General features: G+C 41.5%; 1 protein-coding gene across 3 annotated transcripts; it reads left to right on the top strand.

The window, feature by feature from the left end:
- Positions 1 to 3,851: 3,851 nt before the first annotated feature.
- fam83ha (family with sequence similarity 83 member Ha) lies at positions 3,852 to 13,066 on the top strand. Of its 3 annotated transcripts, XM_020095391.2 has the most exons (8): positions 4,226 to 4,319; positions 4,396 to 4,425; positions 4,619 to 4,736; positions 5,594 to 6,045; positions 6,156 to 6,320; positions 8,029 to 8,153; positions 8,293 to 12,001; positions 12,098 to 13,066. In XM_020095391.2, exons 4-8 carry the CDS (start codon positions 5,602 to 5,604, stop codon positions 12,107 to 12,109), a joined length of 4,455 nt encoding a protein of 1,484 aa, XP_019950950.2. In that variant the 5' UTR covers positions 4,226 to 4,319; positions 4,396 to 4,425; positions 4,619 to 4,736; positions 5,594 to 5,601; the 3' UTR covers positions 12,110 to 13,066. The 3 variants fall into 3 exon arrangements, with proteins under 3 accessions (XP_019950944.2, XP_019950938.2, XP_019950950.2); XM_020095385.2 differs by lacking the exon at positions 4,396 to 4,425 and having other exon boundaries at positions 3,852 to 4,319; XM_020095379.2 differs by lacking the exons at positions 4,396 to 4,425; positions 4,619 to 4,736 and having other exon boundaries at positions 3,852 to 4,319.
- Positions 13,067 to 14,316: the final 1,250 nt, after the last annotated feature.

Genomic DNA, 14,316 nt, shown 5'->3' with positions numbered 1-14,316 from the left:
CTCACTGACACTGAAACGTGTGTCGCATCTCTTAGAGACACAAAATGTTGTAGGTATACAATCATCTGTGGAATTTGTCGTGGCCTTTCCAAGTGACAAATATAGTCAAGCCCGTCTTTCCTCTATGATGATGATGGCAGTCTCTCACACCTTCTAAATATAAAATCAAGTCAAATCAAATCTAAAATCAAATCATGGCAGTTCTCTAGTTTATGAATCATATATAAATATGTAAGAATTTCATAATCTCATCTGAATCACAGAATGATTAAGAGATTATTGGCTATGTTAGGGCAAGTCCTCAGTCCAGTCCAAGTGTAGTGACACGTTCGTTTGAGACTGTGCAGATTAGTCATCCTCTTAATTCCGCCTCCATCATCTCAGCAGGACTGGCTGATCTCACCTCCTCGAGAACTGCTTAAGTGTTCCTTTTCCTCTCCATCAAACGATGTGTGCAGAAATAGATTCTCCAGCTGCCGCTCTTCCCTTTTCCTCTGTTTTCTCATCCTCTTCCTCCTCCTGCTCTCTCCTTATCATCACCATCACAAATCCCCATGCTATAAACAAAAGATTAACTCATAATCTCCCATGTAGATAAAAACGTTTGGTCACAGGAGATTTGAAGTACTTTAGCAGCAACTGTTTGTAGTTCCACTGACCAAAGATACCAATGAAAATGGTTCTAGGGGTGATGCACACCCTGCACACACACTGTACAGACTTGAATCAGGCAATGCTAAAAAAAAGTTACAACAAACAAACAAACAAATCTCCAATGTTGCAACAGTTAATGAATTATCTGCCTATACAACATCATTTCCTGTCTTCATGGTGACGTTACGGTGATGTCATTCCTATGATCAATTCGAATCTTGATTAATAATAATAATAATAGGTTGTGACTTCTACATGATGTCACTTATCATAAAATAATTTATGAACATTTATTTTTTGTAATTTATCAATACAAGCATTACTTGTGAAGGTATCTTTGAGAAAACATTTTGTTCACCTTGATCTTGTCCTTTGACCGAACAGCTCCAAAAGTTAGTCATCTGGTGATACCCTCTGGAAAGATATTTCCAGTTTGGTGAAAATCTGTCCATGTGTTGTTGAGTTATTTCATTCACACACAAATACAGTTGATTAAGTTTCTACAGTAGCTAAAATTAGCTAAAAGCTAAAATCAGTAAATTCACGAAGACAATACTAACATGCTGAGGTTATAAATGTATATATAGTCCACCATCTTAGTGTAGCATTTCTATCCAATTAGCATTAACACAAAGTAAGGTGGGGGCTTGTATGATATTTTGAACCAAAATACTGGACCATGTAGCTGAAGATTTGAGCCATTAGCAAAGTTAATAAATTATAGTTTAAAAGACTTTTCACTCAAAACCCCTGTCACCCTCATGGTGGTAGATGAAAAGTCTAGAGATCAGGGCGATTTATCGTCTGGGGAACATGAATACTATATATCCACACATTATAATGGCCCATTTTACAATAATTGTAGAAACTTATTTCAGTGTCTTTTTTGCCGATTGACAAGTTTAGACAGTGAGTGCCCACATGAACGAACAACCTGCCAATACCTGTCCAGCCTCACCCTAAGACTTCACCATTCTTTTATATTCATCAGAAATGAATTCAGTGGTCGGCTATTACTTTGACGTCATTAAGTTACCTTCTATTTCCTGTTCTGCCTTGAATCTAAATATCCCTCTCCGCTGTGTTACTGTTGATTCACCTAAGCGGAAGTTTACAGAGTCACGTTCATTCAATCAAGTGTAGGATTAAATATTTCATCACCAGCGTGTTATCTACTGAGCTTGTTCCAGCTGATACTTGGGATCCGCTGGGGGTCTGACACATGGCATGCTGGATGATCATTAGGGACCAAACCTCTCAGGTTGCATTAGTCACATCTACAGAAGATAATGTCGATTAGTCAACAGGATCATATTCTTTATTGCAGAACATATGAAGAGCAGCAATCACATCCAAGTACAGTTAAGAGTAAAATATGACGAATCTGCAGGCATGAGATGTATTTTAATACTTTGGGTGAGCCATACTTATTTTACAAGGCCTCCATGTGGACACTTGAATCTTCTATCTAATCTACATTCCTGGAGATGTTTTATGGAGGGGGATGACTCCAGTGTGTTTCATAATCAAAAGCTGTCAGTCACAAAACCAAAAACCAGGACACCAAACCAGCTATGCATTTCCTTTTCTACAAGCCACAGGGGTTAAAAGAGAGCAGTGATGGTATGTTGTGTAGCAACTATCTATGAACTGAGTAAACACTCATTTTGATGCCGCTAATGCAACTGCTCCTCTGTGTGCCTTGGGTGGTGTCTATATGAAACAATAAGGGATTGTCTATGAATCACTTGAGCAGCTATGTTGCATCACTTCTCTTTCTTCAGTAACATCGGATTCCATCCTAATCAGGCTATTTGAGCTGTGAGCATAGAAAAAGCCTCAAAAAAAAAAAAACAGTGTATTTAGTCTCTCTCCTTTCAGGGTTTAAGAAAACATGAGAGACAAGGTTCTTTTCCTGGAATCCACATGGCCCTGGTCCAACTTCACAGCGAGGCTTCCACACTCCTAATAGACCACAAAGTAAAGATTACACAGCAGATCTGCCAGGGTAACGTTACTTCAGTCAGTGGCCACTACTGTAAATACTGTAAGACAATTGTCAATGAAGAAAAGAATGAATGGCACAATGTTTACAGAGGAAGCCTTTCCCTCATGCTTTGTCTTGGTCACTTTGTGCTGCTCCTCTGTTTTGTTTGTGTAACAAGACTTCACCGTCATCAAAGAATGGTGGCTGAGCAATCATCTCTGCAATCATTGTTGTTTGTTGACATCTACATCATAGTAAGACATCTCTTTAATTATGATTAGGTTTAATTTCCTAATTCCAGAGTACCAGCCTTTTTTTCAAAATACTGTTTAATGAGTCACCATTTACAAAAGTTTTATTACCAGAACTGGCTGAACTGGCGTTGCACCAGGAGGTAGAGAACATTGTCCAGAATTCAGAGGGTCAGTGGTTCAATACCTCTGATACACATTCTGAAGTAGAAGCTCTATATGAATGTGTATACGAGTTGTACTGTAAAACACTTGAAGTGGTTCATAAGATCGAAAATCGAACATTTCGATTTTAACTCATGAGCCCCCCACAAAAAGACCTAATAATAATAATATTAATATTATCATTATCATTTAAGTCAGGTACACTGTGCTTTAGTGGTACCATTACCAGATAAATAAATAATGAATAAATTACCAGATAAAGAAGTAAAAGAATGAAAATGAATCTGCAATCATGGTTCACCTTGAGCATTGCAGGCCCCTTTGAGCCTGGGATCCCCAAGGGGCCATGGCATGTTGATAATAATAGTAATAATGAAAATAAACGTTATTTATATAGTACTTAGTAAAAGAACTCGACATATAATTGGACATATATGATTTTGGGACACTATAGATTTTTCGGGGGCCATTAAGGGGTTACAATTTACACAGAGGGGCCAATTATATGTCCAACATCCATGCACAATTCAGTTGGGTGCACATTCAAATCATTACTTGTTTACATCATTGACATTATTTTCAAAATGATTTCTCGTTCAAGCACATTGTGCACTATAAAACACACAAATTGTCCTTTTATTGTTAGTATTGTAAGTGACTAGTTTTTCCTTTTTCTGTGAGACAGGACTGAGGCACTTCAGGGCTCAATCAGGTTTTACCTCGGTCCAGTGCCACCCTGTATCCCCTCCAAAGTGGCCCCTGATGTATAGAAATCCTCGACCCGCCCCTGGAGTCCAACACGTGCAGGACAGGTGAGTGTGTGAGTGAAGCGTTGGTGTGATTGTGGGCTGGTCAAACACTAACAGGCTGATGGAGCATGTGCGTTGAGCAGTGGGTCCTCGGTGGGATGAGGACACATGTGCAGGGCTCCGCTGCCTCAGGACGAACATGGACACTGCGTAAAGCGCTCAGCTCCAGTCGAGGCGGGGCGAAGTGTGTCGACAGAGAAGCTTCCCTCAGAGACGCAGAGAGCCTCTGAGTCTGCCACATTCTCTCTGACATGCCTCTGGCGTGACAGCAAACTGGTTCCGCTGGTGACGACGGAGGAAAAGGCTGCGTAACACCGACACTTTGGACAAGTCCCTGGTGGACTCGAGGCGCGACGCCACCGCGGAGGAGGAAAAATAAAACATGGAGGAAGAGACCAGATGAGATGACGGGTCTGAACTTTGATCGAGTTGAAGATTGATATTATCACTGAGGTGAGTCAGTGTGATCTGAAGTTGAGGAGGGGAAGTGTAACATATGGACACTCACACACACATACCTGTGTTACAGCTCTGTGACGCGACACATCTGTGGAAACAAGTCAGTAAATTCCTGCTCTAACTTTTCTGTCCTCCGCCAAAACTATTCAGTCCGCAGTTTACTCTCTGAATCCCGTCTTCCTGTTTTTCTGTTTGCCGTGGGTTTTCTTTGGAGCGCGTTGTTTCCTTTGGCTCGTCTCGTTTCTGAGGCTTTACGTGAACTTGCAAACGCAGACTTTGGTTTTTTGGTTCAGAGGGAGGAGCCGCACCCATGATCATCTGTCCTGTGGTCAGATTCCTCTGCTTCACCCTGAGCTGCTGCTGCGAGTCCGATCACTGAGATACGAGCTGGAATCCGCAGATCTGATCAGGGTGAGATGAAACCACTGACTTCAGAAGTCTCTACTGAGGCTGAGCTGTAGAACAGAGCGGCACGACTGAAGTTCATTTTACATTTACGGTTTCACTGTTTCTCTGATGTTGACATTGTATCTCCATTCGGCTAAAGCATGCAAAAAAAAAAAAAAATCTAACTGAGACTCTAACCAGTTCAGGCATGTATTTTTCGACTGTAGATTAACATGATGTGTCACGATGAAATATCTTACACAAGTCATTAAACAAAGAAATGTAATTTATTGATTATTTTCTCTCCTGCTTAGTAATTTAGTTTATAAAGCGTCACAAACTTCCCGTAGCTAGTTTCCAGAGTTTAAGGATGTCCTCGAAATGTAATCTGACCTGTAATTGAATCTTATTCAACACTGTCTAGCTGAAACAAATGTGTGGTATAGAAGTGATTGATTCTATATTCAGTAAGGATGGCGCTCAGTAGAGCACATTGCTCCTCCAAGGCCCAGCATTGGGCCCAGCTTCATTCCCTTATGAATTTAGATTTTGTTTTAACATTTAAATTCCAGATTTTTATTTGGATCCGCACCAAATTTCACACATTCATAAATCAGTCTCCTAAACATGCCAGATTTTTGTTATCAAGAACCATGAGTTATTCTCTGAGACATTATTGAAACTCTCCAGCCAGATCTCACAGTGTTAAAGAAATGTTTTTCATATGTCCCAACCTTCCAACAAGTTTTGTGGAAATCCACCCTGTGTTTCATTTGCAATCTCGCTTACAATCTAACAAACCAACCAACAATCAAGTGGACAAAACAACCTTGTTGGCCGAGATAATTAATTCATTGTGTGTGCCCCCCCCCCCCCTCTAGTTTCCAGTATGGCACGACGCTCTCAGTGTTCCTCTGCTGGGGATAATCCCCTGGACCCCAACTACCTCCCTCCTCACTATCGGGAAGAGTACCGCATAGCTATCGACGCACTGGTTGAGGAGGATTTGGAGGGATACTATAAGTTCCTCCAGTTTGCCGATGTGGTGGACTTCCTGTCCACGCCTGAGATTCAGTACATCCAGGGATCTGTTCAGGCCCCTCATCAGAGCCACCACCCTGAACAACCCGTCCTGGAGACCGGGGCAGATGGCTCCTCAGACACTTACTGGCCGATTCACTCGGACCTGGAAGTCCCGGGTCTGGACCTCGGCTGGCCTCAGTTGCATCACTTCATCGGGCCCACGGAGATCACCACACTGGTCAGCCCCCCTGAGCCTGACATGCCGAGCATCAAGGAGCAGGCCCGGCGACTTATCAAGAACGCTCAGCAGGTTTGCCGCTCACTTCCTCTACGAGACACCTTCATGCCAGACAGACAGAGTCAACTTGTCCTGTCAGTTTTGTTTTCACGTTGGTTGTGTTTGTGGTTTTATTTTCTCAGGTCATTGCTGTGGTGATGGACATGTTTACTGATGTTGACATATTTGCGGATATTCTCAATGCTGCCATGAGGAATGTTGCCGTCTACATCATTTTAGATGAGCAGAACACACATCACTTCGTCAACATGGTGACCAACTGCAGGGTCGATCTACAGAGCATTCAAGTGAGTCCTTTAAGACTTCGCTTTATAGATTGCATTTACTCCCAGTCAGTGTGTCTACTATTCTACATTTTTGATCGAGAGGAGAAACTAGAAGCTGTAGTGAATAAGACATTTTAATAAACCCTTCTTTTTACTATAACAATGATAGATATTTACAAATGCAATAATAATTAATTAACTAATTTAAGCTTTGACTAGAGTTTGACTAGCAGATAAAAAAAAGATGCTTATGTACTTTGAACTACTAAAGTATATGTCCAATGATATTTTTGTTATTATGAACAAATTCAATGAAAAGTTGGAAAAAACATGAATGAACTAATCCTAATAACAGGTATTAAGTGTTTCTTAAGTCTGATATTGTTTGTTCCTTTGTGTCATAGAACTCCAAAAACAACTGCTCCACTGACTTTTACTTTGAGGAACATGGACATTGTAGTTTTTCTTTGCCACAGACATTTACATGTACACAGAGCAGCTTTAAATATATTAACTTGAGCACCAAATACATAGTTTGAGCAACATTTGCCAAAACCTATACTGTCCAAATGTTTTGGGAAGTAAAAATATATATTTGCGGCCTATAATTTTGGCAGGAATGAATGGCTCTGATCCTTGGCAGACACGTGGAAGTCACACAGTGGTGAAACATAGCTGCTTTTGGACTTTTCTTGCGTCTATTTGTTGACTGTAAGATAAACACAGATCTTTACTTATGTTATCTGTTACCGGTTTTCTCCATTCATGACAAACACAAATATAGGAGGTACACACCAGCTCCAACTGACTTAACTATTAGAAATGTATTACACAATTTTGGTGGACACTTATTGAGCACAGTTACTGAACTACCCTGAACACAATATTTAACATCTTCATGTTGCTCCATCAGGCAGCGTGAGTCTTACATACTATATACCGTCATAAGGACATATGATGTTTTGTCTGGTGTGTTGAGTTATTGTGATTGTCAGTTGCTGCATGTTTGCTTTCACTTTGTGTGCTATGTGGCTATTGGTAATGCCTGTAGCACTAATGTGGATGTTTAATTTTTACCTTATGTGTATCTAAGTTCCTGCTCAGGTGCATTTACTTCACATTCATGTTAAATAATATGTATTGTCCCTGATGTGTACAGTGAATATAGACAGTTGAATAGATGAATAGAAATCACTGTAACTGCATATGACTGTAAAAGAGAAGTTGAAATGCAGCCATTTTCTATCTCCTGATCTCAAAGGCTGTGCTAATGCAATGCTGCCACCTAGCTCAAATTGCAATTAAAAACACTTAAAGGTACAGTGTGTAGAATTTAGTGATATCTAGTATTAAAATTGCATGTTGCAGCACCCCTCACCTCGCCCTCCCCTTCCAAACATGAAAAAGAACCTGTGGTAGCCTTCAGTTGTAATAAAAAAGGTGCTTAATTTGTCCAGTCTGGACTAAAAAACATGACCGCCTCCATAGAGAGGGTCCCCTTGATGCAAATATGAAGTGTTTAAATATAAAGGGCATTTTCTGGGGTAAAGAAAACTACAATTCATACAATTTAGATGAAACGAACTAGTGAAAACATCATGAGGATTATTCTACATTAAATTTCTACCAATAGTTCCCTTTCACCTAAATCTTACACACTGGACCTTTAACACCACTAGATGTGTCTCAACATTCAACATGATTGGCTGATTTCATGTGTGTGTTGCAGTTTTTACGTGTGAGGACAGTGTCCGGCGTCACCTATCACTGTCGCTCAGGGAAATCCTTCAAAGGTCAGATGATGAATCGCTTCCTGTTGACAGACTGCAGGGCTGTGCTGAGTGGAAACTACAGGTGAAGATATTACAAGTTGCCACAGAAAGCCGCACCTCTACAACTTGACACACACATTTGTAAAAAGGCATCTGTTTGTTTTACAAAACTGGATTGAAGTGCTTCTAATAATTCCCACTTCTTGTCATGCTTTTTCCAGCTTCATGTGGTCTTTTGAGAAGCTTCACCGCTCTATGGCGCACCTTTTCCTAGGAAAGCTGGTGTCAACCTTTGATGAAGAGTTTCGGATTCTGTTTGCTCAGTCTCAGCCGCTGATGCTTGAAAATGTGCCTGCTGCAATGGAAGATTTTGGCCAATCACAAAAGAGGCAATATCTAAGTGAAAGAACTGCACTGCTCAGGGAGCCCAGGAAATTTCTATCGCTGGACACCAGTCATCCAGAGGAACGGACGAGACATTCCTTTGATGAACGAATGAACGTTGACCGAAGAATGATGCCGTTCAAAAGACAGGAAGCCCTGCACGGCTCTCCAGATGTGTACGGTAGATTTTCCCCCCAGCAACCTCGCAAGGATCTGCCTTATGACCAGGGCCCCTCCAGAATAACCATGCTTGACAGTTCTGCTTTCAAACGTCACAGTTACGCTGAAGGTGTTCAGGGTCGTTTCTCTTACCCATTCCTGCAGCAACAGGGGGTGCAGGAGCCTGAGAACCAGGGAAGGCAGTTTCACAGGGGGCAGCAGCCCTACCCAGCGCCTATAACAGGACCAGAAGCAGATTACAGTGCCTATGACAAGTTCTGGGATCAAGACTTTCATTCAGCAGATCAATACTCTGAACCTGTTATTTCACAAGAGATGCAACCACCTGATAGCTTTGACCCCGTGCTTAACTATTTATCATCTACCAGAAATGTGGACTTCGACCAGAGCTCGGACAAATTAGTACCTTCAGCAGATTTACCGTTTAGTTCACCTCACCCTAGAAGACAGAGTTTAGGTCAGCTATATGCTTGTCAAACGTCCCCCCCCCCCTCAAATCCAACAGATCAGAAGCAGTTTTTCCAGGAGCCTTACACTGACCGCAAGGACCCCACGGTGAAACGAGGGCTGAGAAGCTGGAGGATTAGCTCATACCTCAGTGCATGTGATAATCCAGGAGATGAAGGCCTGCCTACGGCACCACCTCAGGGACCAGATCCTTTTGAAGAGACATCAAACCCAATACAGCAAACAGCTACAGGCGTAGATTTAACATTTCCTAAAATCCCTAACGTCAGAGAGTTTCGGGTACCTGCAATACCCAGGGCAAGTCAGATGCCAAGTTATGCCAAAACCACTGTGCGAGAGCAGCCAAAAAAAGTGCCAGATGAACCTCCTGTAGTGGCAGCAGAAACCAAAACAACACCAACACCTTCAGAGTCATCGTCCACAGCAGAAGTGGAGAAGGCAGAGGAAGTGGAACTGAAAGAGCCCAAAATCACCGGCCTTCAAAGGGATGAGTCATTCCGGAGGAAGTACAACGCTGCAGCACCAAGGAGCTCCAGGTTACGATCCTCTCTGATATTCAGCTCACTTGAGCAGCAGCATGCTCCTCAAGATACCAAAACCGCTCAAGGGCAACAGGATGAGAAAAGTGACACAAACGAAGCAGAACAGACAAAACTGCCTTTTTTTTCACAGGTTTTGGGAAAAAGGCGAGAACCTTTGGAATGGACACGTTACATAAAGTCGCACACTATTGATAACTCGACCACAGAAACATCCAAGACAGAAGATAAAGATCCATCAAAGATAAAAGATTCAAATGATCTTTCAGGAAACAGTACAGGGGAGTCATTAAAACTACCGGATGTCGAGCAAGATAATTCTTCACCATCAATTTCTCAATCCAAGCCTCCTGAAGCTGAGCTTCCCCAACCTGATCCACCAGCAAAAGCACCCAAATCTTTGCTCAGCACTCCAGCATATATAGATATGAATGATCCTGATGCAAGGTTCATGTTTTTCAAAGAGCTGGCAGCAAAGCGCAGAGCAGAAAAGGCTGCAGAGGCCGAAAAGAGCAAAGAAAAGGCTCAAATGAAACCAACTGATCTCAAAAACAAGACCAGTGATAAAAAGGAGGAACCTGTTCCAAAAGCCTCTCCAGAAAAGATGTCTAATACGTCACCATCTGGGGATTCATCTGAAAAAACCAGTACTCCAGCATCATCTTTGTTGGATGCTGCAGAGACTGAATCTCCTCTTGAAGACTCAAAGCTGTCAAAACCTACTGTAACAGAGAGTAGCTTAAGTAATCCACCTACATCAACAAACAGTGCCCCTGCTGATGTTTCCTCTCCTGCACAGGGTACAGATAAACATGAAATCTCAAGCTGTGATTCTACCCCAAAGGAGTCCAGTTCTCTCACTCCCAGCTCAGTGGAGGTACCAGCTGCATTGGATTCTAAAACACAGATACCTGAACCAGTACAGGTTTCACCTGCACCGCTATCCAAACAACCGACTGGATCAGAAATGAGTTCTTCTCACCCGTCAGTTCAAAGCTCTTCCTCTGATCCCCTCCTGTCAGATTCTGGTGCACAGATCAGTCCAAGTCATCCAACCAAATCACAAATGGTTGAAGAAGCCACTGCAGAATCAACACCCTCTGAGTCTGCGGAGCCTGTTTCCCTGTTGAAGTCATCTGAGACCCTTTCAGCAAAGGATTCTGCAAATTTAGAATCGGAAATGTCTGAAAACTCTTGTGCTCCCACACCTCCAGAAAAAGGTGTAGTTAATTCAGAAACTGCTGCAGAGAAGTCTGAGGTTCTTGCATCACCAGAGGAAGTCAAATCTGATGGCGCACCTCCAAGTCCTAATCCATCACCCAAATCAGCTCTAACTAATGTATCTGATCTGGAAAGCTCCACTTCCAGCCCTGATCAAATTAAGACTATTTCTCTCAACCTCCTGCCTGATGCCCCATCAGAAACATGCTCTCCCGTCAATCCAGAAATCACTGCTGATGCTTCCCAGTCCACATCAAAAGCATCTCCACAAGATGCACTGACGCAAGCAACCCCACCATCTGAACTTGACCTGACAGGATCTGTCACTCCTACTCCTGTTGAAACATCATCAGCTTCCTCTCCTCTAAGTGAGTCGGCTGGGGCAGTTTTGTCCCCTGAGGCTGAAAAAGCAGAAACCAACATGTCCTCATGCAGCCCCACAGACACACTCTTTCTCCCCAAGCAGGTTGTTACAGACTTAAATGATACTCCAGGATCGTCTAGCCCAACTGAGCCTACCTCAAATATCCCTCCAGAGCCTTCACCTGAATCTGTGAGTTCAGAAAGCCAACCTTCAGAGCCACTTGAACCTACTGAAAAGAGTAAAGTAGATCAACAGAGAGAAATTAGCAAAGAGCCTGACTTGCCTGACCCTGTTGAGAAAAAAGCTGAGGACGTCGAGGCCACAAACAAAGTCAATAAAGGTACAACACAGGAGTCTGTCAGAAGTGAAAAGGCAAATGAACAACTGAGCCAAAACAACTGCTCGGAAGTGGCAGAGACCATAACAACCGAAGCCGTTCCTCCGTCACAACAGTCCAAGCAGCAGAAATCCAGCCAGTCTCGTTACCAGTCATCAACTGCCAACGTGCTCGCAAGCAGTAACCTCCGAGACGACACAAAGCTGCTCCTGGAGCAGATTTCTGCCAACAGCCAGAGCAGGAACGAGGCCACCAAAGAGGCTCCTGTCACCGACGACGAGAAAGAAGATGAAGCTGACAAAAACGCCAAGCGGGAGAAAGAGAGAGGGATCAGAACGCTGAACAGAGGAGAGCCCAAGTCAACACAGGAGAAGGAGAAGCTGCTGGAGAGGATCCAGAGCATGAGGAAGGAGAGGAAAGTTTATAGTCGATTTGAGGTATGAATACACACAACACCACGGGTACTCTCACCTATTTAAATGCATTTAGTTGCATTTTTGTTAAGAAATGTCATGTCTCTGCATCTTTCCCAGATGGCACCCTAACTGCTATCCAAAGATTGTTGAAGAGAATAAAGTAGAAAGAAGGTGAACTCTTAGAAAGTGTGAATGATGACCGAGACATTTTCTCACCAAAAACACAAACTTTCCAATGTTGAAACTGATACTAAAGAAAACAATCCTGCTGCCACATGACATGAACCAAAGGACAACTTACTCTGGGTGATGCAACACTTTGTTACCAGTGTGAAAAGTACATGGACTGAGAATATGTGTGATCAAATATATTTTACTGACTGCATGGGTAAAGTGCAATGCCTGTCCTTGCCTATTTTTTTTATTTTTATTTTTTACAGCACTGACAAGTGTCAGCTGTTTTTTAGAGTAAATGTAATGTTTAAGTATATTGGTGATTTTAAGTTGGTAAAACTGTAACCCACCGTTGTGTGAATGATAGTATTTCTCTATCATGTTAAACAAAGGATGGTGATTATGACATGTAATTGTGGATCTGTAAACCCATATCCATGACAGGTGGTTATTGTTCTGATGTAAATAAACTGTAACTTAAATTCTTTGTCACCTGACCCTTGAAGCAGAATACCACCTGCAGCGTCACTGTGTCTTAAAATCTGCTTGTTCAGCCAAAGCACCCAAAGTATTTGTTACATAGGAAATTAAATTAATTTTGATTTGATGATTAGATGATTTGTGAAACAAACACAAAAGTGAAAATGTAACTTTTGGCCAAAGCTACCTCAAAACATGAGGTTACGTTTTGTAATGTGCTGCAACCAACTCTTTTCTTGACCCTGTGATTTTTCTTAATGAAAGCTGTCTTAACTTACCTGAAGTTCTGAAATCTGCTCAGAATTGACACGACAGTATGTAGAGCGCAACAGTTACACACTTGTGAGTGAGTGTGAATGATTTATGATGCCTGACTCATGATGCCTGTCCTCAGCAATATTTGTCATTTGTAAATAAAATGTTTTACAAATATGTATTTTCTGGCTCATTTGTGCCTGGTGTTAAACTAAATTCTTTATCCAATTAAATCAGTAAAGTATCATAATTAACACGGCAGATATTATGACTTGTTCTAATAGTAGCAGTTGTTATTAGATGTTTCCATTCTATTCCACCACTATTTCAGTGACAGTGAGCCAACGTGTACAATTCAAGGACCATGAATCCAAAGCAGCTAAATGGAATTCAGCCGCCTCATCTTATTATTTACAACCATGCTTTTCTTTGTTTAAACTGATTCTTTTTGTTTTGATGTATTCCTGAACAACCTTTTTTGTCTATTCTTGGTTTGAGATGATTGAATGTCATTTACTCTGTTTGTATTACTAAATGTGTCCTTTTCTTCTTCAGCCCAATAAGATGATCTATGGGGCTGCACATTTACATTTACATTTAGTGCATTTAGCAGACGCTTTTGTCCAAAGCGACTTACAATAGGTACATTTATCACAAGAGAGAAACCACAACATATCATCATCGATGGGGTAAAATGAAATATAGAAACAATTGTCAAGCCCTCATCTGAGGATCGTAACTGCTATGGGCCAATGTTATACACAGATTTGCACATGTTGTTGATTACAATGTACTACATATTATAGAATCATATGTATATTGATTATACAAGGAGAAACATGGTTACATCATTATTACTCTACCCAATGTTACACAACCTGTGTACACTAGTATCTCATGAATGTGTCACCGCAATGACTTTCCTCTAGCACCACCCTCAGGCCGAATGTTACCACATCTGTAAACATGTTGACGAGAGCACAAAAACATTGCTTGTAGATACATCTCATCATCTCATCTGGTGTCACCCTCTTTACACAACTTTACATTATTTTACAAATATTAATCTTACTTCCCTTTTTCATCCATCAAACCATTTTTTCCCTCAAATGAAACAAAACAGCTTCACATGGCTGCGACCATATACTTATAATTTAGTTTGATTACATGATGCATGTGGGACTATTATGTGTTTAGACCTGTTTAGACCCAAACACACACATTTTTCTACAGGTTGTGTAACTGAGTGATTAAGAAACTCAACAACCTGACTAAGAATACAGTTTGTCTTAATTCACCGTTTAAGCGTTTTTCTGCAGTTTGTGTAACTGAGTTATTACGCACCATCTTAACCCAAAACTCTACTTTTAGTCTTACTTTGCTGCTTTAATAGTTTTTCGTCAGTTTGTGTAAGTGAGTGATTAAGA

Source organism: Paralichthys olivaceus, chromosome 14, assembly GCF_024713975.1.
Source record: "Paralichthys olivaceus isolate ysfri-2021 chromosome 14, ASM2471397v2, whole genome shotgun sequence".
Taxonomy (NCBI): Eukaryota; Metazoa; Chordata; class Actinopteri; order Pleuronectiformes; family Paralichthyidae; genus Paralichthys; species Paralichthys olivaceus.
The sequence above is the reverse complement of the archived record's forward strand: the minus strand, read 5'-3'. Positions and strand labels throughout refer to the sequence as shown.

What these genes read in the sequence shown, in the direction of transcription:
- fam83ha (XM_020095379.2), top strand. Translation starts at nt 5,602, where the DNA reads ATGGCACGACGCTCTCAGTGTTCCTCTGCTGGGGATAATCCCCTGGAC. An exon ending in TCGATCTACAGAGCATTCAA is followed by an intron (nt 6,321 to 8,028) that starts GTGAGTCCTTTA and finishes TGTGTGTTGCAG; the next exon opens with TTTTTACGTGTGAGGACAGT. An exon ending in GTGCTGAGTGGAAACTACAG is followed by an intron (nt 8,154 to 8,292) that starts GTGAAGATATTA and finishes TGCTTTTTCCAG; the next exon opens with CTTCATGTGGTCTTTTGAGA.